Source organism: Anticarsia gemmatalis, chromosome 5, assembly GCF_050436995.1.
Source record: "Anticarsia gemmatalis isolate Benzon Research Colony breed Stoneville strain chromosome 5, ilAntGemm2 primary, whole genome shotgun sequence".
In the NCBI taxonomy this organism is placed as follows: domain Eukaryota; kingdom Metazoa; phylum Arthropoda; class Insecta; order Lepidoptera; family Erebidae; genus Anticarsia; species Anticarsia gemmatalis.
This window is the reverse complement of record NC_134749.1, coordinates 9,957,695-9,979,001: the sequence shown is the minus strand read 5'-3', so window position 1 is coordinate 9,979,001 and position 21,307 is coordinate 9,957,695. Positions and strand designations below refer to the sequence as shown.

General features: G+C 34.9%; 1 protein-coding gene across 1 annotated transcript in view; it reads right to left on the bottom strand.

Annotated features, from left to right (window-relative positions):
- The window catches only part of LOC142973137 (protein qui-1), a 108,486-nt gene that overhangs the window by 2,788 nt on the left and 84,391 nt on the right, over positions 1 to 21,307 (bottom strand). The window contains exons 15-30 of the mRNA XM_076114715.1: positions 17,446 to 17,624; positions 14,188 to 14,311; positions 13,092 to 13,203; positions 12,352 to 12,630; positions 8,192 to 8,363; positions 6,091 to 6,209; positions 5,475 to 5,735; positions 4,923 to 5,093; positions 3,557 to 3,751; positions 2,931 to 3,129; positions 2,554 to 2,691; positions 2,180 to 2,266; positions 1,585 to 1,729; positions 1,177 to 1,249; positions 826 to 930; positions 277 to 355 (exon numbers count right to left, since the gene is read on the bottom strand). Coding sequence (XP_075970830.1) covers positions 277 to 355; positions 826 to 930; positions 1,177 to 1,249; positions 1,585 to 1,729; positions 2,180 to 2,266; positions 2,554 to 2,691; positions 2,931 to 3,129; positions 3,557 to 3,751; positions 4,923 to 5,093; positions 5,475 to 5,735; positions 6,091 to 6,209; positions 8,192 to 8,363; positions 12,352 to 12,630; positions 13,092 to 13,203; positions 14,188 to 14,311; positions 17,446 to 17,624 — 2,438 coding nt within the window. The remainder of the gene's footprint in view (positions 1 to 276; positions 356 to 825; positions 931 to 1,176; positions 1,250 to 1,584; positions 1,730 to 2,179; positions 2,267 to 2,553; positions 2,692 to 2,930; positions 3,130 to 3,556; positions 3,752 to 4,922; positions 5,094 to 5,474; positions 5,736 to 6,090; positions 6,210 to 8,191; positions 8,364 to 12,351; positions 12,631 to 13,091; positions 13,204 to 14,187; positions 14,312 to 17,445; positions 17,625 to 21,307) is intronic.

Below are 21,307 nucleotides of genomic sequence, written 5' to 3'. Positions count from 1 at the left end.
TTGTATGTTTAAGTTAAGATACTTGCATAACTTTTCCTTTTTATATCCTCATTTCTTAGCATTTTACTACAACAACTGTATTATGTAGATTAAAATTTTATTTAGAAACAACTTTAGGTGACCATAAAAAAAGTTAATGGCGTCTTGAAAAGTGGTTCTCGACATTCCTAGTAGTCAACTACAGAAGTGAAGCCATCGGGACGTGATTCAAACACAATTAAGTACACAAAAGAGATAAGAACAGATAAGTAATAAGTAAGAAAGTTAGTCAGTTACCTTGTTCTTCCACGGGCGTGTGTTCTTCGTCAGATGAATCGAAGCGACTCTCGATTAGCGAACTTTGTTTCGATAGAGACTGCAACAAAATTTCATGTTAACGACCAGAATTTTCTCAATTCAATTTTTGGAATTAATACACAAACGTTCAGGACTCATTAAACAAAGTATATTATTTTTTAAGTGTTGAAAATTAACAAAATATTATTCTTGAAGAGTCGTTTCATAGTTTTTTTTTAAGTCAACTCCCGCACTTAGAATTGCTCTTGTGTCGCGGGGACTTTTACAAACATACAAACAACGGACATTAAGTACCAGACCCGAAACAATTATTTGTGGATAGTGGATTGTGGATCGCACAAATATTCCGTGTGGGAACCGAACCCACGACCTCCCGACACAACGGTATCGGCGTGGCGACCTAAACCACTGCGCCGCGGTGACAGTCAAATGTTACTAATGACATAGTCACTGATGCTTAAATATAACGAAGAAGTAAACATTAGAACGCTATGTATGTATTGTATGGTATAGTATGAAATCTGTTACCTTATTGGAACGTCGTCTTGGCGGAGATATCTTGTTCCACAAAGCTTCAAGTTGATCGAAGTGTTGAGATTGCGCTATCGCCGCTTCTTCAGGCCCTAAGCTCACCTGCACATGACATTTTATATTAAAGGATACCTATTTCTAGGACACGACAGAAACACTACACTTTAGAGCAATATATTTCTTTTGTTTTGAAATTTTACGCTTGATACTAGTAAAATAAACATTGTATTTTAGCATCATTTTTTTATAAATGACAGTAGATAGGTACGATTCTTAAAGCAAGTTAAAAGTGTTTTTCAAAACATAGTAATTTACATTTATAGAACCACAGATAGAGTTGTGTTTTACCTGAGATCCTAAATCCTTGTTCTTTGCTTCTTGTATTTTTGATATTTCTTCCATAGATGCAGATACTGAGAACCTAAACCAAAAAGACCAAATCAAATATTTAAAACATACAAGCTATGCCTGAAAATGTATCCAATTGTAAGTGCTTATACAAAATTTACTATCCCTCTTATTCATAATCAAACTATAAACTTATTTTAGTTAAAAAGCTGCTATAATATGTTTTCTTTTTTTCATTTCGCTAAGGAGTGAAGGGAACAAAACACTTTAAAAGCCTTTCATAACATCATATATTTTTATGAATAAGAGGGTTAGTCTTTAAACTAGTTATGTCTTCGATATGCTTCTTACATTATTGGTATTCATAATAATTTCACTATAAAAGCTTAAAGTTTGAATAAATCTTACCGTCTCTTCAAGCGTTCATCTACTTGAGCCATCATGGCCGCGGACGTAAGATGCCCGTACTTTTTCTGCCACGTGTAAGTGTCGAGTGACACTTCTTTCTTTAGTAATCTCCTCATCGGTCGCTTCGGTGCTAATGGACGAAGTTCTAAACAAAAATGTTATAGTCAACTACTAGTTGTTTTCAGTTAAAGATTTATTTTATTTAGTTGATATTTTTTACACAAAATAGTTGTTAGTATACATCGCTGATTGTTGGTAGCTCCACGCATGATCAATAATTGTATCGACCACATTGTAAATCTTTTTGCCAGTGCTTTTCACAATAGAGTTCGTCGTCTCATAAAAAAGTCTCAGATCTACACATTTCCCAAGCTAGTGTTAGATTCAGTAATTGTAACCACTATCGTAAGTGATCTTATTCATTTCGTTGATAAAATTTTGTGCATTATATTTTTTTGTCGCTTCTTACAATTTTAATTTTACAAGTTGAGTTTTTATGGTTACCATTACAAAATCATCGAAATATACATTAAGAAAGTCTATTATCTATTAAAATATTTTATGAATATGTTTTATAAAAGTCAATCAATCTTACCATCAACGTCTTTGGTAGGTGCAGCATAAGTGGGTATCTTGACATAAGTAGCAGGCGTGTTATGTAGACAGATCATTGGAAGGCAACCTGGTGGAAACCAATGAGTAAGTCAATACATGCAATTATTTGAAAACATGTTTGAAGTGACATATTTATTGTTATTGGCCAATAAATAACTTTGGACGTTATTTACGAGTACTGCGATAAGCTTGTCATTTGTTTTTGTTGATATAGTGTGTGAAATTGTATTTTAAATTAATAACAATATTTATAGCTTTGTGCACTAATAAGTTATTTTTTACTCAAATAGGACCTTTTTGGGTTGGAAAAACTGTATTTTGTAGATCGAATCTTTTGTTTATTTATTCACTTACCTCTATCCAAAAGATGAACACCAATCCGTGCGCAATCGCTAGTGATCTGAAAACCGAGCAGTGGGACGTGCAGCGCCAGAGATGTCAACGCCAGACCTCTTTTAGTTTCCCAAATTATCAAAGTTTTATCTTCCGCACCTTATAAAAAATAAAATATTTTATAAAGAACGTCACTGTCAATAAGAGAATGTTTCTAAAATTAATTATCTATATGTACAAATACAAAAGCAAGAAAACGCACGATTTAAATATAATTTGGTATCTTTACAAACGGCAAGCGGTACTACTGCATTCCGCGTTACAAAAAATATTCTACTTACTACTTAATTTATACGTTAATTCTAAATAATGTATATTAAAAATATGACATAACTCACTTGATACAGCAATAGTTCCGTCCCCAGTGACCTTGACACACGTGACCTTTCCTAAATGACCGGAGAGCAGATGTAAGTCGGAGCCAGTGTTGATGTCCCACACGATGAGGTTGCAGTCCCAAGAGCCTGATACTATCTGGGTTTTGTTCGTAATGGACACAGCGACGCACGTGACTATGTCTGAGTGACCGACTAACACCTGATGGGGGAATAGTGATAGGTCATGTAATATGTTATAATAATTAAACACATTGTTCAAAATGATCATGAGATGAGATATTTTTTTTTGTTAAATATCATCGGAAGACGGACTGACAATGACATTAAAACTAGCGGTATATGTGGTGGATACAAACTCAAATCATAGTAGTACTAGAGAAAGATCAACTGCAATTTTATTTCCAAATATTTTATGAACAATGTTTTCATTTCCTTTGTATGTGATTTGTTATTGTTAAATATAATAATCCGACCCTTTTAGTGTTAAATAACAAATAAATATCAACGAACGCGGAAATAAATACCGCAGTTATTATTTTCACCCTTATTTAATTGAACAAAACTTGGTAAGGTTACTCTGGTCATTAACAATTTATCATTCTTCAATCTCGAATGTCTTCACTGACCTGTGACAATTTCCCTCCATCCAACTTCCACACTTTGAGCGACATGTCCATAGACCCAGTGACAACATGTTGCGAGTCGGCTGTCAGAGCGAAGCAAGTGATCCGTTCCGCGTGTGAAACTGATCGCTTCTCTTCACCACTGTCGCCACCGGCTAACGTCCAGATACGAACTGAATTGTCACCGTCAGAGAGTACCTGTGTATGACAAATTGTCGTATTCAAATAATATTATAGACTTTAAAGGCGGGGTTTTCTGCTTAAAAAATTACCTATTTCCATAACGGAAATGTTCTGAATGATTCTACTATTGTATAAAAAAAAAACATACACAAAAATCTAGGGAATAATGTGAAAGCTACTTTGACTGCCTCCGTGGCGCAGTGGTTAAGGTCACCACGCCAACACTACTGCGTCGGGAGGTCGTGGGTTCGATTCCCACACGGAGCAATTATTATTTGTGCGATCCACAAATAATTCTTTCGGGTCTGGTTGTGCTTTGTGTCCGTTGTTTGTATGTTTGTAAAAGTCCCCGCGACACAAGAGAAATTCTTCGTGCGGGAGTTGTCTTTTTTAAAAAAAAAAAAGCTCTTATATGCTTTTATCAGTTTCTTAATTAAATTAGTTTTGTAAGATAATATATAACAAAGACGATTTCAATTAGAATAATGCGATACCTCATTTGTTTAACAAAACATCTTGAATCAAACTATATTTTATAAACATATCTTGTAATATAAGACTAATGAATACATTTTAATAAGGCTAAGTAAAGAAGCTAAGTGTTATCATTACCACATGAAATATAAATGATCCACATGAAATATTATTTCGGGAGAATTTTCTGTACGCGTAAATTAATTAAAAGACTAAAAGCTTGTTGGCGTACAAGTTTCAGCAGCTGAAAACTACTAGAGTAATGTTGGATGTTTCGTGAAAGTTTATCTCTGAAGTTTGTTGTTTATTACCACTTTGGTATTGGAAGGAGATTCGAATCACCTACAGATAACTGTTGTTGTGTAATTCTACATTTGTATTTTTACTTTATTTAGAAGAAAATTGTCTTGTCCTGCATATATAGCTTGCGCATTTTTTAAAACTAAATAGGAAAATAAATCGATACTTGATATGTTTCGCGTGGATAATTAGAGATTGCGTAATTCTGGGCAATTAAAAAATACAAAATATTGTCATTGATGACGACGACTTTATATTTAAACTGTCGTTTTGCTGTAGAAAGAGAAAAGATTTAGCAGTTCCTAAAACACTTACAGAGAAACTACTATCTGTTTTGTCGTTCGAATTGGGGAAGCATGAAAACCAGCTTAATTTGGTAAAATCAAAGCTTAGTCAATAACAAGTCACTTACAGCGAACTTCATATTGAGTGTAACATCTAGGCTGGCAGTAGGCGCGGTGGTGGAGTGCAGTACAATGCCGGAGTCCACGAGCCACACGTGAACGTTGCGCGACCTGTCGCCCGACATCGCGCGGCGTCCGTCCGACATCATGAGCAATGTTTGTAATGCCGCTGAGTGACCCTGCGAGAATATTTCGCTATAGTACTTTTCTCATGTAAAAGGAGTGAGTATTCCTCTTTCGGCAAATATGCTTTTAACACATTATTTCCTATAAGTTAAGAGGCTGAAAGAGGAAAAGGTACTGCAAGAGGATGTTCACAGAGTCTAAACAGTCTAAACAGAAGGGGTTTTGTTGTTTCTTATATATTTTTAAGATAAAAGTAACACAGAGGTAAATATGAAAATAAAAATATCAAGATCTTAAAAATTAATCTAAGAAACTTTCAAAGCTGAATTTCAATAAACGTTTATTCCACAGAAACAGCAGCTGTCGATGCAGCTGCGCCAACTTTGGTTACGAACTCAAAGAAAACTAGAAACAAAGCAATTATCGGCACCTACCTTATAAGTCAAAGAGGGTGAATTATCAGCCAACTGCCATACAACAACAGTTCTATCTTCAGAGCCACTAAGCACCAAGAGGTTATTCGGTGAGAAGGTGACGCAAGTGACGTGTCCTATGTGTCCGTTGAGCGTCGCTTGGAGGCGATGGGTGGAGAGATGCCAAACTCGAACAAGACCGCGGGCACATCCGCTAGCCGCCAGTTGACCGTCCCGAGATACTTCAAGACAACTGATCGGAATCAGTTCGCTTTGCTCAGCCTGATAGAGGTAAATGAGAAGATTGTTTATTTGTCTACAAAGACTTTATCAGGCAGTACTGTTAAGCTAATGTTATTGAAAGAGTACTTTGAATATAAATGAAGCAAATTATGAAATAATAATAATATGTGTGGCTTGTTACACACATTTCCGGTTTGGCATTAATCCCGCTCGTGTAGCAAGCCTTACATTTAATCAATAAAAATATGTATCAACAATTTCGAGTGGTTAATGTGAATGTAAATATTTATTACAGAATGAAACTAAAATTCCCACTGCAAATATTAAGCAAAACAAACTTCGTACAAAATAAACTGGCAGTGTATTTGTTTAGTTTTAAAATGTTTGTTGTTACCTGTAGCATCGAAACGTTCGTGTTAGACTTCGTTTGGCGTCTCTTGGTCTGTTTCGTTGGTCGGAAGTTCGTCAAGTTGTCCTCCGTGTGGAACGAATATATTGTTACTCTGTTCCCGCCTAAAAACAATGTAAGCTCAGCGGAAAATCCCACAAACAGGAAGTACCGGTACAAAACATAAGATAATGTATTGGGAAGGTAAAAGGACGTAAACAATATTTATTCGGGAAGCAGTGATGAATATTGTAATACGCAGTTGTAAAGACTTATCAGAAAATTTATGTCCAGTCATACAATAACAGATTTTGGTAAAACTTTTATCAGTTCTCGTAACAACGTAGGGATTGAAATTTTCCATAGTCAAAGGGTAGCCAAAAGGAACTGCATTTTGGCTACCTTATTATTTTTTAGCTAAGTATATAAAAAAAAAGATTTTTGTTTACAAAGTCATGGAATGTTATATTATAATGCAAAGGGTCCTAAACGCGATTGAATACTAAAGGTACCTTAGTTGTACCTTATTTTTTCAAAAAAAAAAATCAAAATCAAAATCAAAAAAATCAAAAATGTTTATTTCGTAATCTCGTACAACTTTTACAATAAATGTTACATAGAGACCTCCTTTTAAGTAAAAAATATACCTGTGCTAGGAGGTCTCGCTCTTCAATAGCAAATTATAAAAGGGTAAAAGTGGTGTACAGAATAAAATATAAAATATTAAAAAGGAATACAAAGGAAAATTTGAATATAACAAAATTAAAAATTAAAAGAATATTAAACAAAATAGAATCTCTTATAAACAAAAACGTCTTATATACGTTACATTAAGTGGAAAACACAACACTTGCGTGTGTATGTACGTGGAAGTGTGTGTAAGTTTGTGTTACTGTGTGAGTACGTGTGTGCGTGTGTGTGTGTGTTGGTGTGTGTGTGTGTAAGTTTGTGTTACTGTGTGAGTACGTGTGTGCGTGTGTGTGTGTGTGTTGGTGTGTGTGTGTTTGTGTGTGTGGGTGTGTTAGTGTGTGTGTGTGTGTGTGTGTGTGTGTGTGTGTGTGTGTGTCTGGGTGTGTTTGAGTAAGTGTGTGTGTGTGTGTGTGTTTGTGTAAGTGTGTGCAATTAGTGAGTCTGTGTGTTTAAGAGTATTTTATATTAACGATGTTTGCATTAATATTTCAATGTCATCATAAGTTTTCAGTTTTAACCATTCGATTAATGTCTTTTTACAGATTGTTGCAGACATAGGATATATGTTAAGTGTTTTGTTAATATTATTGTAAAGTATGGCAGAATGTGCAATGAATTGCCTTTTGGCGTATGCTGTTCTTACGTATTTAGTAGGTGCAACACTGTGTTTTCGTCGTTTATGTTGATGGTGAGGGTCATAAGATAGAGATTTATGTAATTTTAAAACGGTATGAAGTACGTACAATTTTCTGACTGAGAGGATGTCGCTTAAGGAGTATAACTCATTAGTTGGAAATTTAAAAGGTTTGGAAAACATGACTTTAATTAGAGATCTCTGTACCCGCTCTAGTTCTAGAAATTTAGTTTTTGTTGCACCGCCCCATACGGGTATACAATAAATAAGAATGGATTGAGCCAGAGAGACATATATTGTATTTAACATTTTATTAGTTGTCACATGTCTAAGTTGCTTAAAAATCCAGATCAGTTTTCTAGTTCGGGCCATGACCATATCAATATGAGAATGCCATGATAACCGCTGATCGACATGAACTCCCAGGTACTTTATATTGCTTACTTTTTCAATCTTTTCACAAGAACAATCAATATTTGATGAGTTACCACATGTATGAATTTTTATAGTTACGTTTGGTCCGGGTTGACTGTTATTATAATTGGTAAAAGCTATATATTTGGTTTTTGAAATATTTAGAGTTAGAAGATGCGAATTTAGCCAGTTAACAATATCTTATTTGTTTACCCGACGTTTCGATCGAATTACATCGACCGTGGTCACGGGTATTGTAAGCCGGTGACCACGGTATAATATTACGTGTAAAAGTCGCGAGAGTTTAAAAAAGTTTTGGAATGTTTGTCTTTACAATTAAAATCTAAAAGGGTGACAGTTTCTCCTCACCTGCAGCCAGCAAGAAGTGGTCTTTGTCAGCGACAGCCAGCGCCGCTAGATCATGAGCCACTGCTAACGTCCTTAGCAGTTGTGCGTTGTGTAAACTGTAGAGGTATATGCGCTGGTCGGCACATCCCACAGCTATGCGGGACGAGTCGTGGGCCACGCAGAAACATTTCACCTAAAAGTTTCACAAGCCTTTTATGGGAAGTTTATTGTCGCGAACAAGATGTATATTGTCCTAGACGGGTTTGTCTACGTACGATATTATTTTACGAATCATGAGACACTTGACAGAAGTAGAAGTTATAACAACTGTCAATGTCGCTTAATTTATAAGAATTATGTTTTGATGCCAAATAAAATAATTTTTCGATAAGTCTTACAAATTTACCTTCCATTTATATTGTTACAAAATTATCTTAAAAGCCACTAATATACGACTAACTACGTATTATAGCTAACATTAACGCGTGTTGTAAATTTCCAAGAATTCACAATAAACAATACCCAATGATTGTCTTAAGAACAATATTAATTACAGAACAAGTACAAATACCTACTAATTCTACGAAAACCTTCGTTCCGTACTACGAATAAACTTAATTTCATACTAACTCTACAATGTTAAGTATTCAATGTCGAACGCTTTTATATTATTTCAATTACAAAATTTTCATCTTTTTTATACTTTGAGGCGTCCATAGGCAGTTGCGCTCACCGGTCGGTAAACGATCTGCAAGTTAAGCAACGTTTGGCGCGGTCATTTCATAGATGGGTGAACGCTTAGTGGTATTTGAACTGGGCGTCTCCGTGCTTCGGAGGACACGTAAAAAGTCGACCCCGGTTGTTGTCTATTAAGATAACAGTCGTGAAGCCACGTCTAAGACCTTTAGGCCGCTTGATCGACTTTGACACTGGTTTGACCTCTAACCATATGACTAGAAGAAGAATAAGAAGAAGAAGAATCTGGGGGCACGGAAGTGCCCCCGCAAGTCGAGCAAAAAAAAGCGGCACGGCCGTACTATACTATCCTTTTCTCGAAGCAATTCAGGCTATTTTCGACCCCCCTATAATGTCGTTGTGGATAAAACAAGAAGCCTGAATTTTCAGCAACTAATTATTCATTGTATAAACACGGTATATTTAAAATTTCAGTCAATTTGAACCAGTAGTTTAAAAATGACAACTTGTTAAAATTTTGAATTTTGTCACTCACTGATTCACTGACTCACTGACTCACCGATCATCAAAAGTCTAAGGTACTTCTAGCAGACTTAGAAGCTTAAAATTTAGAATACAAATAAGGTTTAGTGTCTTAATCATGGGAAAAATTCAATATTTTCTAATTTCGGTCCAGTTTTCTAAATACACTAACTGCAACATTAACTTTGTAATCCCATATAAATGTATAAGATTACAAAGTTACATTTGCAGTTAATGAATCATTATTACTGTAGAAAATAATAAATAATAGGTGTAGATAGGTACCTACTATATGAGGCATGACGGGAGGGGACATAAGGTGGGTAAGGGTGTTTAGCCCATGAAAATGAAAAACATTCCCATAGGAAAATATGTTGAATTATAAGAAAAAACGTCTTTCCATACAAATTAGACTTATGTTCGTTCTACAAAAAGAAGTGAGATGCCACCAAAAACATTCTGTAAAAACCTCAAGTCTCGCCGTAAAAAGTTGTGAGATCTATATAATACCAAGTCGATTAATCTATTTCGTCTCTACTTAAAGGACCTTCTGTCTTAAGTTATTACATAAGTTATTATCATGCCAATATTAAAAATATTTTACGTTTAAAACAAATAGATCGACTTGGTCATCGCATGAAAACACAAATTCGCCATTAAAATTTCAGGAGCATTAACTTCTCGTCGTGCTGTGTAGTGTAATACATACAAATCATGCGATGGCCAGGTCGGTCTATTTGTTTTAAACGTAAAATATTTTTAATATTGGCATGATAATAACTTATGTAATAACTTAAGACAGAAGGTCCTTTAAGTAGAGACGAAATAGATTAATCGACTTGGTATTATATAGATCTCTCAACTTTTTACGGCGAGACTTGAGGTTTTTACAGAATGTTTTTGGTGGCATTACAATATTCTTTTATAGTTTCAAGATACTGGATATAAAAAGTTTGTAAAACCGGATACTTTGAATGCAGAAATAATAAGAAGTATTAATTAATACTTTGTTGAAGGTAAAGTTCCGATTCGATTTGATTTTAATTGAAAGTTCGTAACAACTGATACTGGGAATATTAATTACGTTTTGAAATATATTTACAGGTATCAACACCATCCCAACTAGGTCTTAACAACGACCAAGAACAGAGACGCAAACAAAGCAAATACATAACACAAAAACGATAAAGAAAAAAATATTTTCTTTTAACGAAATTGGTTATAACGTAGAAGTTATTACATGTACACTACACGACTATCGTCCAATAAACAAAGGAAAGTTGCCAAACCTCAATATCTCGTAACTTAATAGTGGCTGTTAGCGCCACGTTTCCACCAAATGTAATAAGAAAACGGGGTCCAAGAGCACTTAACAGAAATCGGTGGTAATCTATTTTCTCTAACGAATAAAGTAAGAGCTTAACCAATTTACTGATCCCCAATTACGGTTGAATGTAGGGTAGAATGTCAAGGATGTGGTTGGGACATGTCGGACTAAATATCTGGACGTCATAGGCGAATTTCATACATAATGATTAGATATGATTCTTTTAATAAAATTGTGGGGTCATATTATTAGCATTATCATTTTTTTATTAGATTGGCGTATCATACCTCTCCGAATGTCAGAAAGTAATTATCATGACAATGTACTGTCATGCAGTACTTTCTTGTGACTACGACTACTTAATCATATCGGGTACTTTCAAAAAACCGAAATCCTTATAAAACCAACCTGACAAGCTTAAACACAATATAAACGTTAAAAACCTTAAAAGCTCTTTCAATTAAATTACAAAACATCCTCGTATCTCGTAGTAAGAGATTAACGTTGTAGCAGATAATGGGGACGTATTGCCGAACAAAGTTTTAAAGATAAAGTTACGCGACGCAACAGGGGCCTTTTGTATTAAGGTCGGGGAAAAAGTCTTTTCGCATAGTATGTATGAACTTGTAATAAAATCTCTTTGGCTTCAAGAATCACAAATGAGTTCATTAGGTATGTGTTCATTAGGTTTCTTTTAGTGAGCTCGTGAGGTACCAAAATATCGAGCTTTTTTGTGTAGAGAAAAGATTTTATTACAAGTTTATACATATTATAATGCGAAAAGACTTTTTCCCCGACCTAATACAAACTTGTTCAGTCCACCGTGAATTAAAAAGGGACAAGGAATAAATGTGAAAAGTGATTCTACATCGAGTAGATTGAATTTATAGTGGGAATTGGTTTAATTTGTTCCGAGACGTTTAGAAAGCCGTCCTTTGTTTCAAGGCTGGTATAATTGGTCCATCTTTTATGCCTTGCTGGCATTATTAGATTATTAAACTGTGTAAACGCCTCTGCTTCGAAACTGTCGTGTAATACTGAATCAGTACGCTCGTACACAAAAGCTTTCCTTCCTCTAAGTAAAACAATAGGTTCGTTGTTTGTTTACAAAGTTAATTAGACCCAGGTATTTGTTTTATTTTTCCGAACAACAACATTCTGTTTTGATTAGTTTAATTAGATGCCGTAACATCGGGAAACGAGTTTGTTCTACGTAGGTGTATTAGACATGTTTATTTAAGGATTTGAAGTATTTATAAATACGGTAGACTGTTTTTTGTTTATAATTGAATATGAACGGATGGGAAACATTTTCTTGGAATTCAAGTCAGTTCATTAGTCGCGTTGTGAAATAACTGTTGTAATTTGACTGACATGTAACAAAGCTTTAATCAGAAAACATACGAATCACTATCATAACTTTTAAACTTTCGCGTTACATGCTTAATATAAAACTTTTTACGACTTTTTACGTGCCTTCCGAAGCACGGAGACGTCCAGTTCAAATACCACTATACGGTCACCCATCCATAGAAGGACCGCGCGAGGTTTGCTTAACCCACAGATCGATTACCAAGCGGTGAGCGCAACTGGCTATGGGCGCCTTTTTGTCGATGCATAAACTAGACTATCTTACCTTAGTCTTATGCCTCTTCAGTATATGCAAATGCGTGCCAGTAATGAACGTTCTAACATGAAGTTCGTTCTCTCCCTGCAGCGTCACTAAGAACACGTTGTCATCCGTCACTTCCATAGCCGCCACGGGCACGCCGGCTGACACGGTACTTAGCAGCGTGAAGTTATCCACGTTCCAAGTACACACGGTACCGTCTTGGGAGCATGTGACTAAGATTTCCCCGTCTTGTATGACTTTGATGCCTGTGACTGGACCGCGGTGGTGGTCCAGTTTTGTTACCTGGTGAAAATGTTATAATTGAATGGAATAACTATTTTTCGTATATGTGATTGATAAAAAAATATTTCTCACAACGTTTAAATAGAAGTAATCTGCATAAGATATCATATTCTGTGACATCTCTGAAAAAATGTATGTGCAAGAAAAACCACCCTGCACATGACTCCCAGTTTTTTGTCTTTGTCGAACACAGCTTATCCTCATAATCTGTACTGTGCAGCTTTCCTTGCGCAATTATCAAAATATAACTGAAACTGTTATGTTATCTAACTGAATTGAAACATATGCCCATGTGAGTAGGCATAGACAAAAGGGAGGTCCTTTTGTCTTCCTACAAATTTATTTTGCTTGATTCGCTGTCAAACCCATTGCCATAGAAGCCGATTAAGAAATATCTTTACCACCAACTTCTTCTTATAAGAAAACAAGCAATAATTAGTACAAATAAAAGCTACTGTTACCAGTGCGCCGTCGACGAGCGAGGTCACGATAACAGCGGAGTCCTCGCCCCCGCTGATCACTAACGACCTGTTCACGATGGCCGCCACGCACAGCACCGGCGCTATGTGCTCCCTACGATATCATTGAAGTAATTAGACATTGTTTACTAGAAATACTAAGGAGAAACTCTCTATAAAAAACATAGATGCAAGATAAGTGCCTTATCAAATATGAAACAGTTGAGACGAAAAATTGCTGTAAAACAAAAATTTGTATGGTCTCAAAGAATTGAGGAGAGAGCCCTATACAAGCTGCCTGTTGTAGTAGTAGATCAGTTACCCACACTTTAAGCAAGGGACAATTTTCCTATTTGCTATGCCTACTTTTTTTGTTACTCTAGAAACATCGTGTATACCTAGGCTCTTTACTAAGAAAAGCCACACTCAAAAAGCCTGTTGACTACAGCTACCCAGGTCGTTGGATTATCTTCTACAAGATGAATGTTAATTCATCACTACATAATTATTATAAAATAATATATTAATTAATACAATTAACGTTTGACTAAAACACAGCATTACTTTTATTGCTAAGCGAAAATGTAGCTATTTATTTTGTAAATAAATATATCCGTACTGTTTACATATAAGATGAACTCATTTATATTAATTAAGTAGTATTTTACTGGTAGTGAAGGTAATGGTCCGTGAGTAATAAACTAATGTTGTCTCGCAGGTATCTTGCTCATAAATTACAACTATAGGTGCCCTCTCCCTAACTAATATTAATTAGTTAGTGAAAATAGAAATTAAGTTTATTTGAATATATTTTAAACACAAAGGCTTAATGAAGAATGGCTACTAGTCATTGAAAGTTTAGGGATTAATAGATATTTTACAAATATATCGTCGATGGATACGCAATTGGGAAGGGTTTTTCAAATCGTGCTTATGTAATTATATTAGTAGTAGTAGTATATAGTACGATTACGATTGCTTACTTAACTTTGTCAGCTAACTTATACATATATTTATCAGGAGGTGGTGAAACTGGCCAAAGGCCATTAAATATGGCGTTAGTTTAAAATAACGATAATATGAGTTTAAAGATACTTACAATATTTTAGTCTTGACAGCCAAAGTGTGCAAATCCCAAACAATGACACTGGTATCCTCGGAGCCAGTCAGCAGGTACTGTGATTCTCGAGTCACGCACATGCACAGGATCCTTCCAGAATGACCTAAGAAATAATACATACATTCAGATAGAATATTTTTTTGATTTCATACACGAGCTTTATTCGATTTCACAATGAAAGTATTATCGGTACGTTATACATTCTTTATTGAAACCTAAAATCTGAATAAATCACATAAAACGAATCTTTCGATCGGATTTTTATCTTCCTAAATGGACATAAATCATTTCTCGACTTCCCTGTACGGACTCTGGTATTAAGATTTACCCACTTTGATAACGGTATCTCGAATATTTAACGTCACTGAGGAACTCTGCTTATGATTCGAGCTACGAAACAATTGGCTCGTATAATTTACGATACGTAAGCTGCCTTTGTGCAGATAGAATCGTATCTTCCAGTGTTTATCTCTCCCTGTAGGTCTACGACCGAAAGGGTCAGTGTATTTGGGCCAAACCCACAGATAAATTATTATCACGATACCCGCCCGTCGGGCCCGAGTGTCAAAATTTCCTTGCTTATACCGGATTGAACCTGCATCGTTACCTTTTCAGATTTAATGCCCTAGAGAGGAAATGGGTAACATTGGTATAGGCTCGGCTACGTCGGTTTGATGTAGGCTTTTTGCGAGTATCAAATTGAAATGAAAATAGGGTTGGTATCGTAGGAAACGGTATAATGTGTCATCTCATTCCATTACCATTGAAAAGGAAATGAGGAAACGTATGAAAGAATGAGTAGGTTTATTGAAAATTGTACAGAATAACTTTTTATTGTGTCTATTTTACGATCCAAGATGCAGCCGAGGATGTTGTAATAACTCATATAATATTATAACATGCTTCGAATAAAAAATGTGGCTTTCTAGAGCTTTTTTAAAAGTATTGCCGTTGATTTATAATATTCAAAATTAACTTTACAGAACAATCCAAGAAACTCTAGCCATATTTCATCTCCATTCTTGCCAAACCACAGCATAATTCACGACAATCTCCCGCTCAAACCCATCAACAAAGCTTACATTTAATCCGTTTCCATCGCGTCTATCTTTCACAATTTAATGTAACAGGTAGACATCAAAATTCTGCCATTGTTCCACTTTTCATGGCTCAGGATTAATGTGTCGCAAATAATGCCAGCGACAAAGAGACCATGATAATGGCAGCTTCGCCACGATGTAATAAAATTAATTGTATTATTTACGGCGTGTCAAGATAAGTAAATATCGGGTTCCCTTGAAATTTTATTTTTAAAGGTTTATTTTGTCACTTATTTGTATGTATTCATACGACGAGAAAATCGTCAAATAACATTCTGTTTTTTTATGTGTATGATTTTATTTGCAGTGTTTGATTTTTTAATTGCTCTTCAGTTTTACCATCACCCATAGTACATACATAATTACGTACGAGTAAATAGTTTTGTCTTTGAATATGCTACATAACAAAGTTTTACAGTATCTCCTCCCATAATATTCTATTTGCCGTATTAAATTTGTATGAAAATGAAACAGAATCTAAACTCTGAAATCCTATCCGGTAAGTTAGTGAATTAATGGCGTAGTGCCAGCATGTATTTTGTGCTGAGGGTCGCAGGCGAACGAGATAGTGTAGCTGTTATGTTTTACCACTAAGCACTACAAATACACTCTAGTTTATCGCAAGCTCAAAGCTGTAAGTTTGGGGGGAACAATGCCTTATAAAGATTTTGTTCACATTATTGCAAGAAATTACGGATTAATATTTTTAGTTGAATATTCTTAAAGCATATTTCATTCCAGTAAAAAAATATACATTTTACTTTCCAACTTTTCACTTGCCGCTTTCTGGTACTATTATACGCGTTCCAAAAACTTCGCCATAAAGTTCCTTGCGAACAACAAAGTCTTTAAATTCTTTGTCCCCATTTTGACTAACCGAAAACGTTCCGAAAATAAATCATTTCAAACAATAAATATAAAAGTGTCTAATGGAAAAACCGCATTACCCGTATCCATTAGGCTTTTGTGGAATAAAACACAAAGCGATGGAGATTCATATTTGTATAATTCGATTATAAATTTCATTATACCGTAAAAGGGCAGTCGTAAATGTAAACCAATGTTGGGCTTCGGAAATCAGAGATACAATCCAATTTCCACGCGAGTGAGTGTACAATAATGACGATAGCTTTACAATCAAGATAATTACAAATGTTCCATTATGTTGATTCTGTTAGTGATGCGTGGGAGCCAATATGTATTGATTAAATACGTATTGTATTACTCGTACGAAAGTCCCTTAAAGTAAACACAACTTTGAGTATTGGATTACTTTGAAAGGAAAAAGCTTGTAACAATAAATACAGAAATAGAATCGTAGGAGTTGTTTGCGTACCTGTTGAGAGTATTTGTTTTATTTGTATCATGTATACGCGCATCAATTCCTCTCAAATTATAAAATCCCATTATTACAGTACCTAAGATTCAGTTTTAAAAAATCTCTTCAACAAAAGAACTCAAACAGAATGTAATTTTCTACACAGATCCTGGACAACAATTTCCGCACAACCATAGGAATCGATGAAAGGAAATAGATTCATTGCAGTGCTGAGAGCCGATTGGCCAGCTAGCCATCTATGCGGGATATTGGAATCCATACCTATACCATCTGTGTCTTTGCTATGTCTTAATCTGCCAGATGCTAGCCAACGACAATTTGAAACATGGTTGTTTTGTTACAGAAATACGATACGAACGGAAAATTTTATATCTATTTTATTGATTAAATATATGAATTTAAAAATGATTTGTTTATAGAAATGAATTTAGGTTTTATTAACGTAAAATAATCCTATGTTTTGACAATGTGTTCAGTCAAATAGTAATTGCATTATTTTTAAATGGCACTTCCTGAAATTGTAGTTACTGGGTTCCGATTCTTGTAATAATACACATCTACAGACATATTATATTGTTTCTAATGTAAATCAACAAACATGTTAACCAGCCATCTGAATCAACCGCTGTCAAAAACACTCATTGAACTAGCTCTCGTTCTGTATGGTTTTGAAATAAATGGCATTACAATCACATATAATTTTGTTCGAAATTTTGATGCTATTGATTCCTTCTGAGCGATTTTATATCTTTGCGTTTTATAAAGAAATATTAATATTTGAATCGTTTAAAAACTCACCTTTAAACGTGTGTACCCTGGAGTTAGACATGACGTGCCATAGTTGAGGGTCTCCAGCAGATGGCGCCAGCACTAGATGCTGGCCAGAAGGCGCCAGTTGGAGCAATCTTGCGCCGGCGCCGGGAGTTGAACCACCGACCGACACGACGCGGACTGTTGAAGCTATCGGTGGTTGTAGCCTAGAGGGAAAATAAATAATAAGATCTTTACTACAAACGTTCGTATTCTTATTATTTTTGTGAGGAATCTGCGATTAGCCTATGCAGAGCAGTCATATGGTTGGGTATTTCGTATCTTATATTGCGATCTTAAAATGTTTGTTGTCATAAATCGTATTTTATGCGTGTCCGATATGAAATACAAATAAATATTCGTCAGGCATTTTTTAAAAATAAACACGCCTAATTCAACAGGAAAAATGTCACCGGAGTCCATTATAAATCATTCTGTTCCAAGTTCAATGTTACCGGATCATTTCATTTACAGTTTAATATAGCAGCGGAAAAAGGAATTATGTCCGTCCTTTGATCATTTTAATAAATGGCCTCTGTTAAATGAGTAGACAAAAATGGCCTTTAATAAAAATATAACTTGATACTGTCACAAAAGATAAGGCTGGAACATATTTTTTCTTCATTCCGACGCGATTATTTTTCCTGAATTTTCTCATTAAGGATAATCGTCTATGGGCAGGGGAGCTTGTTCCCGCTGTCCCCGAGAACATTCATTCCGAAAAACTTAATGGGATATATAAGCAAAACGATTAACAAGTTAATTAACAGTGGCGTGGGCTGTTGGGGTGGAAAGGTCATACTAAGAGATCCGTTTAGGGCAGAACTCGTTTGAGAATAATAATATATTTTATGTTTACTGATCTTTTCAAACGACGATGTAATCCAACAAACTATTATGACGTTTGAAAAGTTAAAGTAAATCAATTATTGCTAAGATACTTTCTATATTGTGTAATATTAAACTATACGCGAATGTTCTATTGTACCAAGTAATTAAGATCTTAGTTATTCACGATAAGAACATAATTATACCAGGTACCTACTATTATGCAATTATAAATTAATTGCTCGCCGGTTCAATTTCAAATGGATAATAAAATTATGGCGGAATAATTATACGTAGGGTCTCGAAAAGTGATCCGTCAAAGTGATTAAAATGTAGTTGTGAACGAAATTATGGAAACTAATTTCGATAAACCAACAATTAATTATTTGCGGTGACGCTATAGGAATGGGGTGATATTAAATATTGATATTATTTCGTGCTGTTATTTTCATCAGCAAATTAGCTAAAATAGCAATTCAGAAAATCTAATATTTAAAACGATTCGCTAAATACCTGGAATAGAAATTTGCAAGTATTTGCGAAGCCTTAGCCTTTTGTTACAGCATGTTACTAAAAAGATTTAAATATGCATACGGAACATTAACGCATCGTGTATTCAGAAGCCTAAAGCGATCAAACATCACACAAGTGCCTAATGCGTATTTGAAGCCTCCATTTGCGTTTTCAAAGCCATTTTCACGGTGTGTTTTGATACAGTCTACGAAACTGTGTGCGAAGTTCAGTGCTCCATTGTTGGCCAAATACCCTTATTCCCATGCGTGCCATCTCGCCAAATATAGGATCGCACCTTTATGGAATTATTCGCATCGCGATCCGTAAGTGAGTTAGCAACAAAACGTGATTCGTTTATTTTATGTACGAAGCGAATGCACAGAAAAAATACGGCATATAACTTATTGTGCGACTGCGGACTTTTTTACTCAATTACATTTTCCTTCAAATGAAACAATTTTGTTTGATTCTTTTCAGATATTTGTTATTCAATTTACACATCAAATGTAGACGTGTACTTATATTTATAAAGCCTCTAAGATAGGTCGTATAAGTAATCGTAATTTTCATAGTTCTGTAGATAAGTATATTACTGTTAAAGCGTTTGAAACTGTCTTTAAGGGAGAATATACAAATGTTATTCACAACAAAGTTCTCAGTCCAATCCAATTTAAAACCCAACAGAATTTGAAAAAGCATCTCCATTATCAAAACAAAATGGAAGGCTGTATGTGATCAGGTGCGGTTGGTCGCGTCCAATTCGAGCCGAGTGCCCAATATTTGTAATTGAATGAGTTACGCTATTTTATGACGATCTAGACCTTGTTACACGTGCTACGGATTACATCATCAATTCACGTGTTAGGTACTATGTGGATACTCGATAACCGTCATTTGTAATTTATTAGCTAACTTTTAATTTAAAACCTATTTTTTGACGACGTTAATATATTTGAAGCTAATGATTTAGTACAGGTATGTACATAAATTAGCGCCATTTTTCCATAGGGGTAGGCAGAGTCCCAATAACGCCACTTGATACAATCTCTACAAACTTTCTTGCTTCATTCGCATCCATACATCCAAAAGTAGAAGATAATTAAAACTTAAAACATAATACTGAAAAAGCTTAATTATTTGAAACTATTAATGATAAAAGGTCACCGTTTTGCTAATTAACTCACAAACAAAATCAAAGATCTTTACAAACTTACATAGACTTTTCTAGAAATAGTTTCAATTATAATTTTTCTAATGTCCTGCCTTAATGAACATAAAAGCCGCTTATAGTGTTGAAATGGATAAAATTTTAATATAAACGTTCTCTTCGTAAACAGATGTTTCTAAATGTATTTGTGCGTTCAATCCGATGAAACTGGTTCGGTAGTGTATTTGACGTGTAAATCAATGGCTAAAACCACCAACTTATGTATATCTCTCTGTTGCGGTGTTTTGTGCTAGATACATGTTTTGATTGGTGAATTGAAAGCGAATTTAGTTTAGAGATAGTATTGTTTTTGATCAATCTAATTTCTAACCAAAAATTAAATTATTGATTCATTAGGTCAAGTACAGACACTTATGATAGTCAAATTCGGTAGGTGATTTTACCGTTACAATCTATGCTTTCATGTTTATTCATTAGTTTTCACAAATCTATAAATGCCTTCCAAGTAATTTCGTACTTGCTGTAGCCTCTAGATAGTAAATCTCTTGATACTATTATATTGACTTCGTGTCCAGTATTTGGTGATCAAAATAAATTGTACATAGAAATTGTCTACACAATTGTCAAACACACTATAATATTGCCGACTTAAATTATAGTATCAATTATAAAAGGTTTTTAGTAGGTGAACTATTCACCTACTAAAAACCTTTTATAAAATGCCGAACAACTAGTGCCGAGCAAGCTACGATCATCGAGGTTAACTCAAACTATTACTATTATTTGGTCACCTCATAGTGTAATAGCATGTTTACAAAGCCGTTAATGTTAATTAACGTCTCATTACAATGATATCGGTATCCGTTTTGATGTAGAGATAGGTTAATCGGCCATTTGTTCAGTTCCGAAGTAAAGGCACGCGATCGCAAGCCGGTTGCGTGACGGGTAAACGAACAACTTGCGATGTGATGACAAATAAGGAAGGAGTACTACGTAGTCTATGTTCCTACTATAAAACAAAGGCCCGTGCTGTTTGTGCTTGTCTGTTATTTGGAAAACTTTTGTATAAAATGTACCGCTGTTGTTTCCACTAATGGACGCGTTTTTTGGGTATGGACTCAATATTACAATTCAGTGAAATATGTTTTTAATAGTTATCTTCAAAGGTTTTTTTGTTATTAAACATACTGGGGCAGAAAGGCGATATCTAACTGCTTGTAATTTAGTTTTTAGCTATTGACGTTACTACATGGATTCTAATCTGCTCTTTAATCATTAAAATGTCTAAAGGATACACTTTCAAGAAAGTCAACATTCGATCCTCAAGTATTAATACTTGTT